The sequence below is a fragment of the Oryx dammah genome, unplaced genomic scaffold, assembly GCF_014754425.2.
Source record: "Oryx dammah isolate SB20612 unplaced genomic scaffold, SCBI_Odam_1.1 HiC_scaffold_10, whole genome shotgun sequence".
In the NCBI taxonomy this organism is placed as follows: Eukaryota; Metazoa; Chordata; class Mammalia; order Artiodactyla; family Bovidae; genus Oryx; species Oryx dammah.
This window is the reverse complement of record NW_024070194.1, coordinates 32,571,465-32,592,193: the sequence shown is the minus strand read 5'-3', so window position 1 is coordinate 32,592,193 and position 20,729 is coordinate 32,571,465. Positions and strand designations below refer to the sequence as shown.

Here is a 20,729-nt window from a genome sequence, read left to right as displayed (position 1 = left end):
ACACAACTGAGCGACTTTACTTTCAGTTTTCACTTTCATGCATTGGAGAGGGAAATGGCAACCCACTCCAGTGTTCTTGCCTGGAGAATCCCAGGGATGGGGGAGCCTGGTGGGCTGCTGTCTATGGGGTCGCACAGAGTCAGACACGACTGAAGCAACTTAGCAGCAGCAGCAGCAGCAGAACACATAATATCAGTATAACATGAGAGACATTCAAAATACGTAATAGATATTTGTACATGGAACAGCAACCTTTAATACTGTGATTAGGAAAACATTGCTATTTATTGCATAGCCCTGCTAACTTTTTCTTCCATGTGGCTGGATATTTGGAAGAAAGGTTCAGGGCAAGGATTTTAAGTATGAGCTCAAACCCTTATTCAAATTCTTATTAGTATTGTTTTATTGGGTAAATCTGTTATGATCTAGTACATTTTTCTTCAACATTACTTACTGAGCACCTACTATGTGCCAGTGTTTTAGTAAAACGATCAAAAATACTGGCTACCTAGGTTGACATTCTAGCTAGGGGAGTCAGAAAATAAACAAGAAACATAATCAACAGGTAATTTATGGAGCCTGTTAGAACATAAGTACTATACAAAATAAAGAAAAAAGAAGAGCAGAATAAGAGGGATGTGAGCTGGTAGAGGCTTTACTTGAAAGTTTAAATATGATGATTGGATGTGGCCCCAATGAGAAGCTATCTTGTAGAGGAAATTGGTACAGCTGTGTCATTTTACCTGTTTCCTGTTGCTGCTATAACAAGCACAACCCTAGAGGCTTTCAGTTCAATTCAGTCGCTCAGTTGTGTCCGACTCTTTGTGACCCCATGAATCGCAGCACACCAGGCCTCTCTGTCCATCACCAATTCCTGGAGTTTACCCAAACTCATGTCCATCGAGTAGGTGATGCCATCCAGCCATCTCATCCTCTGTCTTCCCCTTCTCCTCCTGCCCCCAATCCCTCCCAGCATCAGGGTCTTTTCCAATGAGTCAACTCTTCACATGAGGTGGCCAAAGTACTGGAGTTTCAGCTTCAGCGTCAGTCCTTCCAATAAACACCCAGGACTGATCTCCTTTAGGATGGACTGGTTGGATCTCCTTGCAGTCCAAAGGACTCTCAAGAGTCTTCTCCAACACCAGTTCAAAAGCATCAATTCTTCGGTGTTCAGCTTTCTTCACAGTCCAACTCTCAAAGTGACACAAATTTATTATAGTCTAGAGGTCAGAAGTTCAAACTGTCTCATTGGACTAAACTCAAGGGGTCAATAGGGCTATTTCCCTTCCAGAGGCTCTAGGGGAGAATCTCTTTCCTTGATTTTTCCAGCTTCTAGAAACCATCTATATTTCCCTATTTCCAGATGCTATCACTCCAACTTCTGCTTCTCTCATCGCATCTCTTTCTCTGACTGTCCTGCATGCCTCTTATGAGGAGCCTTTTCATTACATTAAGCCTCCTGTGATAATCCAGGATAATCATCTCATCTCAAGGTCCTTAACTTAATCACACCTGCCAAGTTCATTTTGCCATGTAAAATGTAACATAGTCACAGGTTCCAAGGTTCAGAACATAGGCATCTTTGAAAGGTTATTATCCTGCTTAATATTATATGACTTAACATTGTAACTGTTTGCCTAACCAAATAATTTAGAGGCTATCTGCCATGTACAAAGTCCTCCTTCACAAATCGTTTTCTCTACTCTAGACCCCCAACCCAAGATCCCCACACTTATTTGTATCTCTGTTCTGTTCTCTACCGTTCATCTTTATTTTGGTTTCCCAACATAAAGACAAGTAGCTTCATCCCTGATGTCAAATGTAAAGGAAGTGAAGTTAGTTTGCATTGATTTGGGGAAAGAATGTTACAGGCAGAGGGAAGAGTCAGTTCTGAGGCTCTAAAGCGCAGGTGTGGCTGGCTCTCTGAAAAAAGAGGAGGAAGCAGGAGATTCTGGGAAGAATGAATGAAGATGAGAATGCTGGCAATGAGATCAGAGAAGGGGGTGCCTCACCCGCCACTTTTACCTCCAGAAACCTGGGAAGACAGCGCGGTCTCATCTCTTTTGTGTGCTGTTCTCTGGCTGTTGTGGTGAATACTTTATTTCAGGGCCTAAGGAAGCACGTCCCAAGGCACATCATCAAAAGGGTAGGTGTCATGATTTACCTTGACCTTAGTCAATGATTGGAAATTTCTTTTAACTGCCTTAGTGCTGCCCCAAAGAGCCAAATTTTAACCCAGGGTAAACAAGCCACCCGCGTGTGGTGTGGAGACGGACTCGGGTCCCTGCCTCAGGGCCTCAGGAGCCAATCTGGTGAACTGGCTTCAATCCTCGCCTCTTCGGGAAGCAGATGAGAATTCGCCTTACTCCCCCTCAGTCTCGGGGACCTCCGCGCTGCTCATCATGCGCACATCCGTGTATTTTGCATATGGACCAGGCAGAGATTACCAAACTCCTGAACTCTGGCTGGTCCCAGAAGCCAAGAGTCAGGACCCGCCCCCTTCTCTCCAGGCAGAGGAAGCCACGAGGGCTGGAAGGAGCCGCTGCTTTACAGACTCATTCTCCTCTGGATTTCCTGCCTCTCTCGCCTGCCAAACCTCATTCTGAACAGCCCGGCTTCACCTTCTATGAGTCAGGTCAATTGCGGAAAGAAACCTGATTTCATATCAGGCTGTAACAGATGAGCTTTTGGGCAGCACGTGCCCTCCAGCGGAAGCCAGGGCCTCCCGTCGTGGGTTCTGCCTTCACTGCCGCAATGTGGGCCCCAGGGCGCTGCACGCCACCACCCCCTCCCCCGAAGCCCACAGGGACAAACAGCGTCAGTGTGCGCTCTGACGGCCAGCGCACCGGCAAAGGGTGTTTCCTGTGTTCCCCGTAGCCTAGATGTGTGGCTCATTATTTGATCATCTTCAGAAGGAAGATGTGACAAGCTGGGGAGCCGTGGCCACTCCTCTGCACATTGACAGCTGAAAAGGGCCTTTGTCTCCTGGTCCCTCACGTCATCTGGGCAGGAGCCCGGGAGGAAAGAGGAGGGGGAAAGAACAGCAGCCTTCCCGCTCCTGGCTGAGTGGCCCTGGCACCCAAGGAATAAGAGATATGGGCCAGAATTAACACGGGTGTCATCCCCCATCTAAGTAGATACCACGTGAAACCTGTTTTGTTATCCAGAGCCAGAAACTGCTTCCTAAACTTAAGGAACAAACCCACTGTATTATTTATTGTTATTGTGGCTAGCAGTAGAAGTAGTAATAGAACAGAAGAGGGAAAAGAAATAGCAAATTCTTATTCAAATGGTCAAAGGGAAACAATGAGGAACATTTCCTGTCAGAAGCTTAAATACTGGGAAACAACATTTTAGAAAGTCTTAAAAACTAAGGTAATCAAAAGAGAGAAATAATGTGAATTAATATCAAGAATTAATATAGATTAGTAAGATTTCATATTTAGGACATTTGAAACCATCTACTTTCTGATGAATTTGGCAAAAAGTAGAAATATGTCAAGGATTTTTGTTTTTGTTCTCTTAGAAAGACAGGGTGTTTGGGTAACTCCATGTCTGGGATGTGTGGAGCAGGGTGACTGATGGCTGTCGGGGGAACACTTCCTCATTCTGCCATTGGGCCATTGAGGATATTATATACAGAAATAAATTCTAAACCTACCTGGAATTATCACAGAGATAACATCACGCAGCTCATTTATATATGGTTTAACAGCAAGATTTTATGCACAGTAGCTTATACTTAAGTAGGTATACACACAGAAGAGCTATATGACAGTTACCTGACACTCAACACTATGAACTTACATGATGGTTGGAAGACATTCCATTCTCTAACATACTTGGAATCCTGGCTCTCAGCAGTCTTCTTGTCCTTATGTGGAATGCTGATTTGATTTTGAATCTTTTAGATTTTGGATCTTTTAGAAGGATTAACTTTATACATAGACAGAGTAAGCAATAGTCCAGCAAAGTGAGGTCTAGGATTCCAAAGAAGTCATCCCTCATTTCTTGTACTCTCTGGTGGATGCTTTTTAATCCCATCATCAAAATGTCCTCCATTAAAACTAAGATTTTGGTTCTGGTCAAAATAGTTTTAGCCCTAAAGTTTATCAGTCAAACACTGGTATGAAAAACATAAGGGCAGATTTTGATAAGAACTAAGGGAAGGTAAAAACAAAGGGGAGGAGAGATTTGTAGCTCTGCCTTTTTCAGTAAACTCCACTGAGTTTCTAGTTTTGACTCAACATGATTCTAATCTTTTATAGGGAAAAGGACTATAATTCCCTGTTGATGGATCAGCTGAATGGCCTGATAAAACCATCACAGTTCAGTCTCAGATTCCTAGATATGTACATTGTTTTTGCTGAGATGAATGAGTGAGTGAATGCATGAAAGAATGAGTGAACCAATAAATAAACTAGTGAATCTTGAACCATGGGTGAACCACAACAAAAGAGATCTATTACTGAAAGAAGTAAGAGATGAGGCAGCAAATATGTGACTTCTTTTGTGCCCATTCTTTTAGCTTTCTTCAATCTTCCCTGCCAGAGTTGTTCCAAATACACTTAAAAATAAAATTTTAAAGGTGATTTTTATTTCAACAGGCAAAGAAATACAGTATTAGGGTCACAATAGCAAGCTGTTGCTTAAGCTAAATTAAGTATCTTCTATCTATTTGGCAATTCATCCTACTCCAAGCCCTTAATACACTCTAAGACATAGATTTTTTTACTTTGACAAGTATATGGCAAATCCTGTCTCTGTTGTTATAGCTCAAATATGCGACATTCACGTAAGGTATGTGATTTGCTGAGGATTATATGGATATTTGATAATGACACATCTCTAGAACCCAGACCTTATCATTCCTAGACACAATCTCATACAGCCATACTTTAGGGCCAACATTTTGTGAAGATCTAATTCCCCGGAGCACCCAAGTAGAAACTGGAGAAAGTCTTTGGAACTGGATCAAGACACGAGCAAACAGAAATAGAGAATAAGGGACCCAGTGATCAAAGAGCCATGGTTACCTGAGTTGGGGTGGCATCTTGAACCTGTTACGCACATCATCAAAGCGGTTGCCCAGGTAAGGGGTGTCCACCGTCACAAATATGGCCTTGTAGCCCATTCGCTCAGCCCTCTGCACAAGCTGCTTGGTGACCTCACGGTCCTTGTAGATATACAGCTGCAGCCAGCGAATCGCCTCGGGACCAGCTTCTGCCACTTCTTCAATTGAGGAGGTGGCCCAGGAACTCAGCATCATGCCAGTTCCCAGTGACCTGCAGGCTGAGGAAGGAAAGAGAAGATCAAGACCAGCTTGGCATTCTCCCTACCCCAGTCTCCAAGTTGTGGTTCATGGGATAAAGACAGCTACAATGGCAATTTAGAAACAAAAAGTTGCATCTTTAAAAAGTTAGAAACATGCTTTCCTTTCCAGACTCTGTGAACAGATATTAAGACAAAATTGACCCAAATGGCCAAAGATGTGCTATATGTAAGGATGAAAAAATTAGAAGCAACTTGAATCTCCAACCTTAAGGAAATAGATAAATGATAGTTCATAAATAAAATGAAATATACACACCCATGAAAAGTAATTTTTGTAATAGTTAATTTTATGTGTCAGCTTGGCTAGGCAATGGTTCCCAGATATTGGCTCAAATGTGTCCAGATGTTGCTGTGAAGATTTTTTTTTGTTAAGAGATTAGCATTTAAATCAGTAGACTTTACATAAAGCAGATTACCCTCCATAATGTGAATGGGCCTCATCCATTCAGTTGAAGGCCTTGAGAAAAAGACTGACCTTTCTGGAGAAAGAGGGAATTCTGTCAGCAGATTGCCTTCACATTCAAATACCAACTCAGCTTTTCTGGGGTCTCCAGTGTGCCAGCTCTGGATTTTGGACTTAGCAATTTATACATTTGTATGAGCCGATTCCTTGAATCTCTCTCTCTCTCCATTTCTCTATTTCTCTGTTTCTCCCTTGTCTCTCTCTCACAGTCCCTCTCTTGCTCCTACTTCCTTCTCTTTCGGTTACAAGGAATGACATTTGCAGACTCAGAAAGTTTATCAAGGTATATTAAGAAAGCAGAGAATTCCCTCCCTGGTGGTTCAGGACTCTACCCTCTCACTGCAGAAGCCTGGTTTCAGTTCCTGATCAGGGATTAAGTTCCAGGCAGCATGACTCCCCATCCACCTCCTTCCCACCCCAAAAAAATAGGAGAAGGAAGAAAAAAGTCTCCAAAATAACATGTATACCATGATTTGTACGAATGTGATTACTAGTGTATGAACCTAAACAAACTAATTGTTAATGATAGGTGAGGGTGGGAGAGTTTATTTTCTCTTCCTTTATAACTTTTTAAATTTTATCTTTTAAAATCTGTTAAAAATGCATTTTCCATTTACACTGTCACTTAAATTTTTATACAATTCATATGTTAAACACCTCAAACAGACATCAGTCACCTCCCAACCTTTTAAACTAGATATCAAATAATGCCCTGACCAGTAACACTGAAGAAGCTGAAGTTGAATAGTACTATGAAGACCTACAAGACCTTTTAGAACTAACACCCCCAAAAGATGTCCTTTTCATTTTAGGGGACTGCAATGCAAACGTAGGAAGTCAAGAAACACCTAGAGTAACAGGCAAATTTGGCCTTGGAGTACAGAATAAAGCAGGGCAAAGGCTAATAGAGTTCTGCCAAGAGAATGCACTGATCATAGCAAACACCCTCTTCCAACAACACAAGAGAAGACTCTACACATGGACATCACCAGATGGTCAACACCAAAATCAGATTGATTATATTCTTTGCAGCCAAAAATGGAGAAGCTCTATACAGTCAGCAAAAATAAGACTGGTAGCTGACTGTGGCTCTGATCATGAGCTCCTTATTGCCAAATTCAGACTGAAATTGAAGAAAGTGGAGAAAACAACTAGACCATCCAGGTATGACCTAAATCAAACCCCTTATGATTATACAGTGGAAGTGAGAAATAGATTTAAGGGACTAGATCTGATAGACAGAGTGCCTGATGAACTATGGACGGAGGTTGCTGTCTCCATTGTACAGGAGACAGGAATCAAGACCATCCCCCAAAAAAAGAAATGCAAAAAAGCAAAATGGCTGTCTGAGGAGACCTTACAAATAGCTATGAAAAGAAGAGAAGCAAAAAGCAAAGGAGAAAAGGAAAGATATACCCATTTGACTGCAGAGATCCAAAGAATAGCAAGGAGAGATAAGAAAGACTTCCTCAGCAATCAGTGCAAAGAAGTAGAGGAAAACAACAGAATGGGAAAGACTAGAGATCTCTTCAGGAAAATTAGAGATACCAAGGGAACATTTCATGCAAAGATGTGCTCGATAAAGGACAGAAATGATATGGACCTAACAGAAGCAGAATATATTAAGAAGTGGTGCCAAGAATACACAGACCCAGATAATCATGATGGTGTGATCACTCACTTAGAGCCAGACACATCCTGGAATGTGAAGTCAAGTGGGACTTAGAAAGCATCACTATGAACAAAGCTAATGGAGGTGATGGAATTCCAGTAGAGTTATTTCAAATCCTGAAAGATGATGCTGTGAAAGTGCTGCACTCAATATGCCAGCAAATTTGGAAAGCTCAGCAGTGGCCACAGAACTGGAAAAGGTCAGTTTTCATTCCAATCCCAAAGAAAGGCAATGCCAAAGAATGCTCAAACTAACACACAATTGCACTCATCTCACACACTAGTAAAGTAATGCTCAAAATTCTCCAAGCCAGGCTTCAGCAATACATGAACCGTGAACTTCCAGATGTTCAAGCTGGTTTTAGAAAAGGCAGAGGAACCAGAGACCATCCGCTGGATCATGGAAAAAGCAAGAGAGTTCCAGAAAAACATCTATTTCTGCTTTATTGACTATGCCAAAGCCTTTGACTGTGTGGATCACAATAAACTGTGGAAAATTCTGAAAGAGATGGGAATACCAGACCACCTGACCTGCCTCTTGAGAAATCTGTATGCAGGTCAGGAAGCAACAGTTAGAACTGGATGTGGAACAACAGACTGGTTCCAAATAGGAAAAGGAGTACGTCAAGGCTGTATATTGTCACCCTGCTTATTTAATTTATATGCAGAGTACATCATGAAAAATGCTGGGCTACAAGAAGCACAAGCAGGAATTAAGAATGCTGGGATAAATATCAATCACCTCAGATACGCAGATGACACCACCCTTATGGCAGAAAGTGAAGAGAACTAAAAAGCCTCTTGATGAAAGTGAGAGTGAAAAATTTGTTTTAAAGCTCAACATTCAGAAAACGAAGATCACGGCTTCTAGTCCCATCACTTCATGGGAAGTAGATGGGGAAACAATGGAAACAGTGTCAGAGTTTATTTGGGGGGGCTCCAAAATCACTGCAGGTGGTGATTGCAACCATGAAATTAAAAGACACTTACTCCTTGGAAGGAAAGTTATGACCAACCTAGATAGCATATTGAGAAGCAGAGACATTACTTTGCCAACAAAGGTCCGTCTAGTCAAGGCTATGGTTTTTCCTGTAGTAATGTATGGATGTGAGAGTTGGACTGTGAAGAAAGCTGAGTGCCAAAGAATTGATGCTTAGAGAAGACTCTTGAGAGTCCCTTGGACTGCAAGGAGATACATCCAGTCCATCTTAAAGGAGATCAGTCCTGGGTGTTCTTTGGAAGGACTGATGTTGAAGCTGAAACTCCAGTACTTTGGCCACCTCATGCGAAGAGTTGACTCATTGGAAAAAACTCTGATGCTGGGAGGGATTGGGAGCAGGAGGAGAAGGGAACAACAGAAGATGAGATGGCTGGATGGCATTACTGACTCAATGCACATGAGTTTGAGTAAACTCTGGGAGTTGATGATGGACAGGGATGCCTGGCGTGCTGTGGTTCATGGGGTCGCAAAGAGTCCGACATGACTGAGTGACTGAACTGAATGAACTGAACTGAACCTATTGTCTTAGAGAACTTGAAAAAACATGAGTGACAGGCTTTTTTCCAAAAATAGGTAGTAAATAGGGGTCAGCTTTAGTGGAGGACAAACTGATACAATGTCTGTATGCCAAATGCCAAGAGATACATAATAAATATATAAAATTGACTACTTGACCCTGGTTCATTTGACTTACCTTCGAGCTGCCATCCATCAAATGTGAGTGAAAGTCATCCAAGTGACACAGGGAGATAAGAATCAAGTGATATGCTGTTTACAAAGCTGCTCTGAGAGGTTAAAATGCCTCATGCTTTTCAAACTTTAGCAGGCAGATAAATCCCCTGGAGTGTTTGTGAAAACACAAATTGTGAAAAACACTCCAGAGTTTCTGATTCAGTAGGGCAGAGACGGTGCCCAAGAACTTGCCTTTCTAACCAGCTCTCAGGTGGTGCCAATGCTGCCAGTCCCTAGACCACTTTTTGACATTCAAACAGCATCATCATGTAAGCTGGAAGGGTGCATCTTTACTCTCAGACTAAGGTGATATTTGAAATAGTTAGCAACCAGTAGAATGAAGATTTTTACCAATTACAAGAGGTGCACATGCAGTAAATGGCAGGCATTAACCAGTGATTTCCAAATTTCCAAACCTTCCCAAGTATATAGAAAACCTGTTCACTTGGTTGTCATGGCCTAAGGATTGGGGGAGTACATTTGTTCATACTTATAACAAGGGAATCTTCTGGGCATCTGGGAATTCTAGAAAAATCATTGCCTTGGGGGAGTGAGACATGCTGGGTTCTCTGTGTGACCTTACTTAGGCCACATCCTCTTTACTCTAAGGTAACCTGGTGGTAAAGCGGATTTTGTTTTTGATAATTGTTACCTTTCCAATGCCTTCAAAGGTGTTTTTCATCGCTGTTCTTCAGGACATAGGTCAGATAAAGAAGACTTAAACTGAAGGTTATATTATCTATGGATAATTAATCTGTTTCCTCCAAGTGTTCCTTTGAGAATTTCTCTCTTAAGGACTCATAATTAGAAAAATATTGTCCAACAAACCACATTTTAAGTAAGCAATTATAAGTAATGATATGTATAAATATCTTATTTTCATTAAGAGTTGTAAATATGGAAAATAGATCCAGGTCATCCACTATTGTTTGGAACAAACACCAGAGGACAACGATTGCTCGGATCAGAATCCCCTAACCATCAATTTCCCATAAAGAAATATGTTCTGAAGAGGATGTGGCCTAAGTAAGGTCACACAGAGAACCCAGCATGTCTGACCACTCCCCCAAGGCAATGATTTTTCTAGAATTCCCAGATGCCCAGAAGACTCCCTTGTTATCAGTATGAACAAATGTACTCTCCCAATCCTTAGGGCCATGACAACCAAGTGAACAGGTTTTCTATATACTTGGGAAGGTTTGGAAATTTGGAAACCAGAGGTTAATGCCTGCCATTTACTGCATGTGCACCTCTTGTAACTGGTCACAATCTTTGTTCTATTGGTTGCTAACTATTTCAAATATCACCTTAGTCTGAGAGTAAAGATGCACCCTTCCAGCTTACATTGTTCTGAGGGGAACAAAAAGTAGAAGGTTTTTAATTTTATAAATGACTGAACATAGATTTTGTTGAAAAATTCTAATTTAAGTTATCCTAGTCTAGCGCCAAGAACTCAAAAGGTTTTGAAGTCCATTTTCCCTCCCTATTTATTTTCCACAATGAAACTCTCACCTGCTCTCACAAAGCAAGTGTCAGATTTCATTTTACACAGAGCAGGGGTCAGCTTTCATGGGCTCCCATTCCTAACATGTAGTGCAGAATGAAGACTCCAAAGCATATTGCCTTTTCCCAATTCCTGGAAAAATGGTGATGTTACTAAAAGGCAAGACCTGTCTCTTGCCCATGAGAAGGTCCCCAGCATTGATCCAAGTCTGAACATCTTGGCTTTCATGACAGTCAACATGTCTTAGAGAAAGCATACCCAGGAAGCTACAACATTAAGTAAACATTAATCCCATATGACTCTATTTCTTATTTCCACCCACTCTTGTTTTATCATCCCTGAGATAGACCTTCAAGGATAGACATATAAACTCTTAATGTTCTAGGTATATTCAAACTTTGTTTATATTTGATATATCTTTCTCTTCTTTATTTAGAGGAAAGAGTTGTCAAGTCACTGCTATTAAAAAATACATACCCCCCCAACACACACACTACTAAAGAGACACTAGTAAGGTTTTAAATATTGAAACATCAAAAATAAAACACTATAAATACCTAAGTAATAATGTCAATCTCTCCTATCTCTCAAGCAGTGGTAAAGAGTCCACCTGCCGATGCAGGAGATGCAAGTGATATGGGTTTGATCCCTGGCTCAGGAATATCCCTTAGAGTAGGAAATGGCAACCCATTTCAGTATTCTTGCCTGGAAAATTCCATGGATAGAGGAGTCTGGTAGGCTACAGTCGAAGATGTCTCAAAGATTCAGACACGACTGAGCGACTGAGGACACACACACACACAAGAGTCAGAGGTCTGGGCTGCACTCTCAGACTTGCCATCTATGAGGCACATTTAAATTGTAAAGATTCTTCAACCACAGCTGCTGCCCCACCCACTTCATCACATCATAGTATTGCCAGATGGTCCATTGAGATGATATTTATGAATGTTTTCTGGTAAACTCTAAAGCTAAGCAATTGTAAAGGGTTAAGTGAGAGAAAGCCTAACATTATTTGGGAAAAGAAGTTCTAGATAACTTTTTAAATTTTTAGAATTTTGTCAAGCACCTGGAGTTCTCATTATTCATAATCCTCTCAACATACAGCTTTCCTCTGCCATGGTTTTTTTTTTTTTTTAATTTTTTAATTTTGTTTTTTGGCAGCACCTTCCAGCATGTAAGATCTTAGTTCCCCACAAGGAATCAAACCAGTGTCTTCTACACTGGGAGTGCAAAGTCTTAGCCACTGGACCACCAGAGAAGGCCCTCTCTACAAGGGTACTGATGCTCAAGACATTCATTCTTCCTTACAAATATAGTGTCAGATTCTCACTTCCTGAAGCAAGAGAGCACTTATGGAAGAGAGGAACCTTCTCCAGGCCAAGAAACTCCAGGCTATGGCTGATAGAGGGATATCAAAGGAGGAAATTCCTACATTCCCAGGGTATGATCTTTTTGTAAAGTCAGTGGCAAGACAAAAGCAAATAATCTAGGAGTTACAACAAAAATATGCCATTCTCCACTCCCCATGGCTGCCCTTCATCTGTCTACAGATTTCCATGAAAAGAACTGTGGAGAAGATATTAGTGTTTATAGCATTCACTAAGCCCAGCCATCAAGCAGTAATTTCTGAAAGCAAAGGTTTCAGATTTTCCCTATACTCTTTAGTTTCTCTCCTCTTTTACAACTGTAAGCATGATAATATGGAAATCATGAGATCAATAGTATCAGCTCTAACCCCTCCCCAAACATCAAAGTGGGCTATGAGCTAGTGGAAAATGTTGGAGCATTGTGTTTAAAATTATCCTTAGATCTATCCAAATAGCTCTTTATTAGAATTAAATCACATACCCTAGAGTGGGGAAATGCTACATGGGTTACAATAATCTGGCATAAGACCAAGTTAATTCTGCCTCCCCAGATTCAATATAATTAACTCAGTGTCCTACACTATGAAATCTGTAAACAACTACTGAGGTTTATATCAGTTCATATTATATATGAATGCAGCCACCTCTGGGGTTGAAATAAAGGCTAAACCCAATGTTCAGTGATTTGGCTGGGCTGCTGCTGCTGCTGCTAAGTCACCTCAGTCATGTCTGACTCTGTGTGACCCCATAGATGGCAGCCCACCAGGCTCCCCAGTCCCTGGGATTCTCCAGGCAAGAACACTGTAGTGGGTTGCCATTTCCTTCTCCAATGCATGAAAGTAAAAAGGGAAAGTGAAGTCTCAGTCGTGTCCGACCCTCAGCGACCCCATGGACTGCAGCCTTCCAGGCTCCTCCATCCATGGGATTTTCCAGGCAAGAGTAGTGGAGTGGGGTGCCATTGCCTTCTCCGTTGGCTGGGCTAGAACAGGTAAATAGCTTTGTAAAACAGCACAAGTTGGCAAAATCCCTCCCTATGGCTGAGAAATGCAATTGTATTTCTAGGTTTGGCCAGGGTTTCACTTTACATCAAGCCTTAAAGAAAACATTTATTTCTAATCCAAGTAATCTGAATGTGGAGGCAAGCAGATAGGAGGGCTATTGTGACCTTAAATCTCAGGAGATGCTAAATCTGCCTGTTTCAGTTCTTTAAATAAAGACTACTTTGTACACATCTCCCATGCATCTAGAGTCTGCTTCTCAGTTCCTGCGCATTGCAGGCAATCATCACAGAATCAGAGGCTCTCAGAAGGTCTTGGAGGGCCTTCAGATGGAAACAATATTTGAGCTACACCCAACACTACTTCATCTTTGGGGATTTAAGCTATGTCTTTGGCTGGAAACCACCAAGAACTTTCATTCCAGTCTCTGTCCAGTGCTTCTCAAGCTTCAACATACACAAGAATTACATGTGGATGTTGATAAAATTCAGATTTTGACCCAAGTGGTCTGGGATATGACCTAAGATACTGTGTTTCCAACAAGGTTCCTAGTAATACTGACATTTGTTTTGTGGACTATACTTTAAGAATAATGAAATGGATATCTTGTTTCACTTAGGACTCATGCAAGTTAATTGGATATATCTAATGGCCTGAATACAGATAGGACCTTATAGGAAACAAGACGGAGAAACTGACCAGGAGTTGCAGGGTGGGTAGGGGCTGGCCTATGTCTTGTCAATTGCCAGCCATGTCCTGCTGAATGTGTTTTTCTTCTCCATTGTTATTCCTCTGTAGAGGGACACAGGTAACTTTGCAACATTTATTAATTCATCTCTTAGTAAGATTTAAAGTCAGGGAACTAAAGTGCACTACAGCAACAGCCCCTTGGGCTTCCCTGGTGGCTCAGTGGTAAAGAATCTACCTGCCAATGCAGGAGACCTGGGTTCAATCCCTGGGTCAGGAAGATCCCCTGGAGGAAGAAATGGCAACTTCCTCCTGTACTATTGCCTGGGAAATCCCATGGACAGAGGAGCCTGGCAGACTACAGACCATGGGGTCACAAAAAAGTTGGACATGACTTAGTGACTAAACAACAACAACCCCTCAGCACACTTAACCATTATCAGATGTATTTCATAACCTTGCTTATCCAGAATTTGCTAGCTTCCTAGATTTCAGATTCAAAGAAAAGCCAAGCAACAAAATAAAATTAAAGGGATAAACGATGAGGAGGAAGAGAGATTTCTCAAAGATAAGAAGGCAAAATTTACCAATTATAAAATAGTTCTCAGTGTTTAATGTCAGGGCAAACAATTGTTCAGTCACTAAGTCTTGTCCAACTTTGAGACCCCATGGACTGCAGCACACTAAACTTCCCTGTCCTTCACAATCTCCAAAGTTTGCTCAAACTCATATCCACTGAGTTAGTGAGTTACACATATAAATAAGATGCCAAACCATCGAATGAAACTAAAGTTTATCATTCTAAGCTTGACAAGGAAGAGATTTATAATACATTTGAGAATGATGTTTATTCACTACCACAAAAACAGCAATATAAACTATTAGTTATCAATGGGAATTGATGTCTGTTATTTGGGACATTAACTCATGTGGAATAAACCAGAGCAGAACAGTTAAGCAATGTGCTACTTTGGGTACAAATTATTTCTTTGAAAATAACTCTCTTTTATGGGAAAGGTGAGTTAAGCTTCCAAAATTATATGTTTAAGGAAAAGGGGTAATATTATGAAAGGGCAAAAGGGGGCTTTTTTAGGTGCATTTGATTAAAACACTTCTGCAAAACTTAGTCACCAAAACAGCTGTGCTGAAAATTTTGTTGAGAAAACCCATTTTGTCCTCTGCACAGGAAGTCATTATGCAATGGGGAAAATATGCGATGATCATGTACCAAGCAGTTGTGTGGTTCTAAACTCAGGATCTGACACACTGAAGTGTTTGCATAAACATTCACCATACTAGCCATTGAGGGGGTCAGAGTTTCTTTGACTAGGAAGCTATTATTACACAGATTTGTTAAAGACACAATTAAAATTATTGTCTCAACATTGAAAGCTATTATTTAGATTACTCAGAAAAAGAATGTTCTAAAGTCAGTTATCTAAGGGAAGAAAAAAACTTCTACTATAATTATGTGTGAAATACTTCAGTTCAGTTCAGTTCAGTCGCTCAGTTGTGTCTGACTCTTTGCAACTCCATGAATCGCAGCACGCCAGGCCTCCCTGTCCATCACCAGTTCCTGGAGTTCACTCAGACTCATGTCCATCGAGTCAGTGATGCCATCCAGCCATCTAATCCTCTGTTGTCCCCTTCTCCTCCTGTCCCCAATCCCTCCCAGCATCAGAGTCTTTTCCAAAGAGTCAACCCTTTGCATGAGGTGGCCAAAGTACTGGAGTTTCAGCTTTAGCATCATTCCTTCCAAAGAAATCCCAGGGCTGATCTCCTTCAGAATGGACTGGTTGGATCTCCTTGTAGTCCAAGGGACTCTCAAGAGTCTTCTCCAACACCACAGTTCAAAAGCATTAATTCTTCCACACTCAGCCTTCTTCACAGTCCAACTCTCACATCCATACATGAACACAGGAAAAACCATAACCTTGACTAGATGGACCTTAGTCAGCAAAGTAATGTCTGCTTTTGAATATGCTATCTAGGTTGGTCATAACTTTTCTTCCAAGGAGTAAGCGTCTTTTAATTTCATGGCTGCAATCATCATCTGCAGTGATTTTGGAGCCCAAAAAAATAAATTCTGTCACTGTTTCCACTGTTTCCCCATCTATTTCCCATGAAGTGATGGGACCAGATGCCATGATCTTCGTTTTCTGAATGTTGAGCTTTAAGCCAACTTTTTCACTCTCCACTTTCACTTTCATCAAAAGGCCTTTTTAGAAGTGGTCAAAAATATTCATTTACAATTTAGAAAATTTAACCAATTTAAAGCCTGCCCCAAAAGGCCAAGAAGCCAGTGTTTTCATGAAGTTCCATGGTCTGATTTTGAAACAATATAACACTGAGTGGTCATAATGTCTCTATACACCAAGAACTCTTTTTCATTGTGTGGAAATATTTTCAGAACAATTCTTCCTAATGACATCTTAGCCCACCCTTCTTTTTTCCTACTTTATCTCTGGGGCAGCACTCTACAATAGACAAAAACATTAGCTTTACTGTAATGATTCCCAGGTTATAATTCTTTCATTTTTATTGAGTCTCCAGGCCTTGTCATAGCTGGCAGCTGGCATGAAGAACACACCACAGCGAGATGCCTTTTAATGATGGTTTCAAGGAGTATCAGATTTACACACGGTGACTTCAATCAACCTCCCTCAATTTAACACCCTGAATGTTGGAATCTATAGGTGAGCCTTTGACTTCTTGCTGTCACACTTTGATATCTTCCAGAGCACTAATAGTTTGAGAAGAAGCAATTTCATGCTCTCAAGAAAGCTGCTCAGTTCTGGTGCAAAATACTAAAAATTATTTCATTTGATGTTGGTCTTTAAGACAGCTGAAGTCTAATATTTTAATAGCTGTTTTAGATGAATAACGTTTCTCTCGCTGCAAAGTAATTTCAACACTGAACCTATCACTTTTGAATAATTTTATATATGAATTATATATTTATATATATGCAGATATATAAGATGCCCATAATCATTATTATATATGTATATAAAGCTTCCCAGGTGACTCTAGTGGTAAAGAACCCGCCTGCCAATGCAGGAGACTGTAAGAGACATAAGAGACACATGTTCGATCTCTGAGTTGGGATGATCCCCTGGAGTAGGAAATGGCACCCCACTCCAGTATTTTTGCCTGGAGAATCCCATGGACAAAAGAGACTAGCAGGCTACAGTCCATGAGGTTGTACAGAATCGGACACGACAGAAATGAGTTAGCAACACAATATGTATATGTGTATGTATATGTAATGTGTATATGTACAGAAAGAGCACGTTTACTGACTTTTGATCATTTTAAATAATCAGAATATCCAAAATATACAGTAGTCATTCAATAGGTTGAAAATAAGGGCAAGAAAAGTTATGAATTGATTTTTTTATACTACAGCGATGCAAAGAGGTATTCCCTTCCGAATTTTTATAATATAAATTTATTTATTTTAATTGGAAGTTAATTACTTTACAATATTGTATTGGTTTTGCCATACATCAACATGAATCTGCCACAGGTATACACGTGTTCCCCATCCTGAACTCCTTTCCCTCCTCCCTCCCCGTACCATCCCTCTGGGTCACCTCAGTGCACCAGCCCCAAGCATCCAGTATCATGCATCGAACCTGGACTGATGATTCATTTCGTATATGATATTATACATGTTTTGGAAGTTTTGGCCACAGCAATCAGAGCAGAAAAAGAAATAAAAGGAATCCAAATTGGAAAAGAAGAAGTAAAACTCTTAGTGTTTGCAGATGACATGATCCTCTACATAGAAAACCCTAAAGACTCCACCAGAAAATTACTAGAGCTAATCAATGAATATAGTAAGGTTGCAGGATATAAAATCAACACAAAGAAATCCCTTGCATTCCTATACACTAATAATGAGAAAATAGAAAGAGAAATTAAGGAAAAACTTCCATTCACCATTGCAATAAAAAGAATAAAATACTTAGGAATATATCTACCTAAAGAAACTAAAGACCTATATATAGAAAACTATAAAACACTGGTGAAAGAAATCAAAGAGGACACTACTAGATGGAGAAATATATCGTGTTCATGGATCAGAAGAATCAATATAGTTAAAATGAGTATACTACCCAAAGCAATCTATAGATTCAATGCAACCCCTATCAAGCTGCCAATGGTATTTTTCACAGAGCTAGAACAAATAATTTCACAATTTGAATGGAAATACAAAAAACATCGAATAGCCAAAGCAATCTTGAGAAAGAAGAATGGAACTGGAGGAATCAACCTGCCTGACTTCAGGCTCTACTACAAAGCCACAGTCATCAAGACAGTATTGGTACTGGCACAAAGACAGAAATATAGATCAATGGAACAAAATAGAAAGCCCAGAGATAAATCCCTTCCAAATTTTTAACTGATGTAATTTGGACAAAGTTTTAATGAACTATCTGTTCTCCTTTATCCCTCCTTACTTTTGTTTCTTCTCAGTAAAAGTGGATACAATAATGGCTAAAGACAAATCAATGGGTCAGATTCTAGAGTGAAACAGATCTAGGTTCAATCCCCATCTTAATCACTGACCAATACTGGTCAAGGGTGTCCTTCACTCTATCAAAAGAGGAGAATGATAAATGATAATGATCGCACAGGTCTATTGTGAGGATTAATGATAGGGATGTGAAGTTCAAGTACCTGGTATATAAAAGTCACTCACTTCAGAAATAGTAAAAGTTTCATTTAAAGTAAATCTGGTGCTTTTCCTGGATTTAGTTAAAATTAAAACCTATGGTGATATTTTCCTCATATATATACTTGGTCACCTAGTACAACACATAAATATATAAATCAATAAAGCTTTCAAAAATACATCATTTGGGCCTGGAGCAAAGTAAATGACAATTTTTCTTGCTGAATGGTCTTTCACTCAGTGTTAAGGTTGATCACTTAATCTCAGAAAATCCAGAAAATTCAACAGCTAAATCTCTCACCTACACCCTAATTCAGCTCTTTGGGGCCTTTGTGCCACTCTGCAATCTGTTCCACCTGCACCTTAATAGGTGGTCAAGTCACAACTGAGTCCCAAAACTTCACTTTGGAATGTTCTGCCCTTTTAGGCTCAAAAAGAAAGTGTTTAGATTTAATGGTTTTATGGCCCATCAAATCTTGTGTGGTAGTCTCTAATTGCATCCAGGCGTAAGAATTTCTTTTTTAAATCTTTTTTTTTTTTTTGACAGTTTAATAAGAATTTACTAATATGCTGAGCATTCCTGGAACGCATTAGGTAGGTTTAATTTTTCTCTATTTGAGGTCCCAGCACTCCCTCATGTGGTATTTGTCCACATAGCAAGTCAGATGCAAAAGCATAAGTAAATATTTAATCTTTTTTTTTCCTTTCATTATTATTTCCCATGATTAAACAGAGCAAAAGAGCTAATGTACCTCCATGGGAAATGAAATAAATTTTTACTGCATCCACTGTGCATAAAACCAGAGAGATTTTCACAGTGCTATAGTAAACATTTTATTAATTGGTTCTCTGAGAAATCAGATATAGTCTACTTATTCTGAAAGATGGAAATTTAACCTAATGAGACCACTTTCTTTATGTGCTACTAGCATTTGTATTTATTATTTCTATTTGTTTCAATATATTAATATTTTGGAGAACTGATTTTGTATTCATCCCTGAGGTTTATATGAAGAATAAAACTTAAAAATTAAAACCCAATCTAATAGAGTTTCAAACAGATATGCCATTATAAGTAGGGGCATTTATATGACTACTTAAATATTATTGCTTGCTTAGTTGTTCAGTCTGATATGAACTGAAAAGTTCATGTCTGACTTTTTGCAACCCTTTGGGCTGTAGGCCATCAGGCTTTTTCAGGCAAGAATATTGGAGTGGGTTGCTATTTCCTCCTCCAGGGGATCTTCTCTACCCAGGGATCAAACCCGCATCTCCTGTTTCTCCTGCTTTGCAGGCAGATTCTTTACCCGCTGAGCCACTGGGGAAGCTCCTTAAATGTTATAATAATTATCAATTACTAAAATGTTGACATCCATTGCAATAACCTCTTATTCATAACACTGTGCATGGCAAACTGTTTTCCACTGAATGTTTCCTGGTTACTCCTTCCATCTTGCATGTGTGCATGCTAAGTCGCTTCAGTCATGTCTGACTCTGCAACCTTATGGACTGTAGCCAGCCAGGGACTATAGCCTGTCAGGCTCCTCTGTCCATGGGATTCTCTAGGCAAGAATACTGGAGCCCTCCTCCAGGGGATCTTCCCAACCCAGGGATCGACCCCTTGTCTCTTATGTCTCCTACCTTAGCAGGCTGGTTCTTTACCACTAGCACCACCTGGGAAGCCCCCCTTCCATCTTAAAAGAATTTTAATTTTTGTTTGTTTAAAGTTTAAGCACCTGAATTTTGCACAAGTTTCCTATTTCCTAATAAGTTTCATATCCTGTGGCTTATTCCATACTCTCAAAACTAAAGGGATAACACTATAAAAACACAGAACATTTGCAGTTAATATTCCAAGACTATATAACATACAGCTTGCTGTAGGGGTCTTGCTGCAATTAGACTGATATGACATTTGGTAATATCAGTAACTGGCCAGAGTATTATAGACAACATTGTGTATTGTGATTAATAATATTGAATCAGGCATTTAACCTCTCCAAGCCTCAGTTTCCACATCCACAGGAGTTGGATAAAGTGCTTTGGGCTCACACATTTTAAGACAGCACTAGGGGATGGATGGTTAAAAATTCAAATTGCCTGGTACATATTAATTGCTAAATAAATGTTGGCTATCATAATTTTCCACAAGACTTTGAAGTATCACTTTTTAAATTTATATGTTTTTAAACACCTATTTGTTTTCAGCAAGATCCAGAGATAAATACTTATCTGATCAGTCTCCTTCAAACCAAGAAGGCAGCTTTAAGAAATAAAAATCCAGTGTAG

The 20,729-nt window shown here is 40.0% G+C and overlaps 1 protein-coding gene across 1 annotated transcript in view; it reads right to left on the bottom strand.

The window, feature by feature from the left end:
- Positions 1-20,729, bottom strand: part of HAO1 (hydroxyacid oxidase 1) — a 62,399-nt gene that overhangs the window by 27,303 nt on the left and 14,367 nt on the right. The window contains exon 3 of the mRNA XM_040247892.1: positions 5,037-5,292. Coding sequence (XP_040103826.1) covers positions 5,037-5,292 — 256 coding nt within the window. The remainder of the gene's footprint in view (positions 1-5,036; positions 5,293-20,729) is intronic.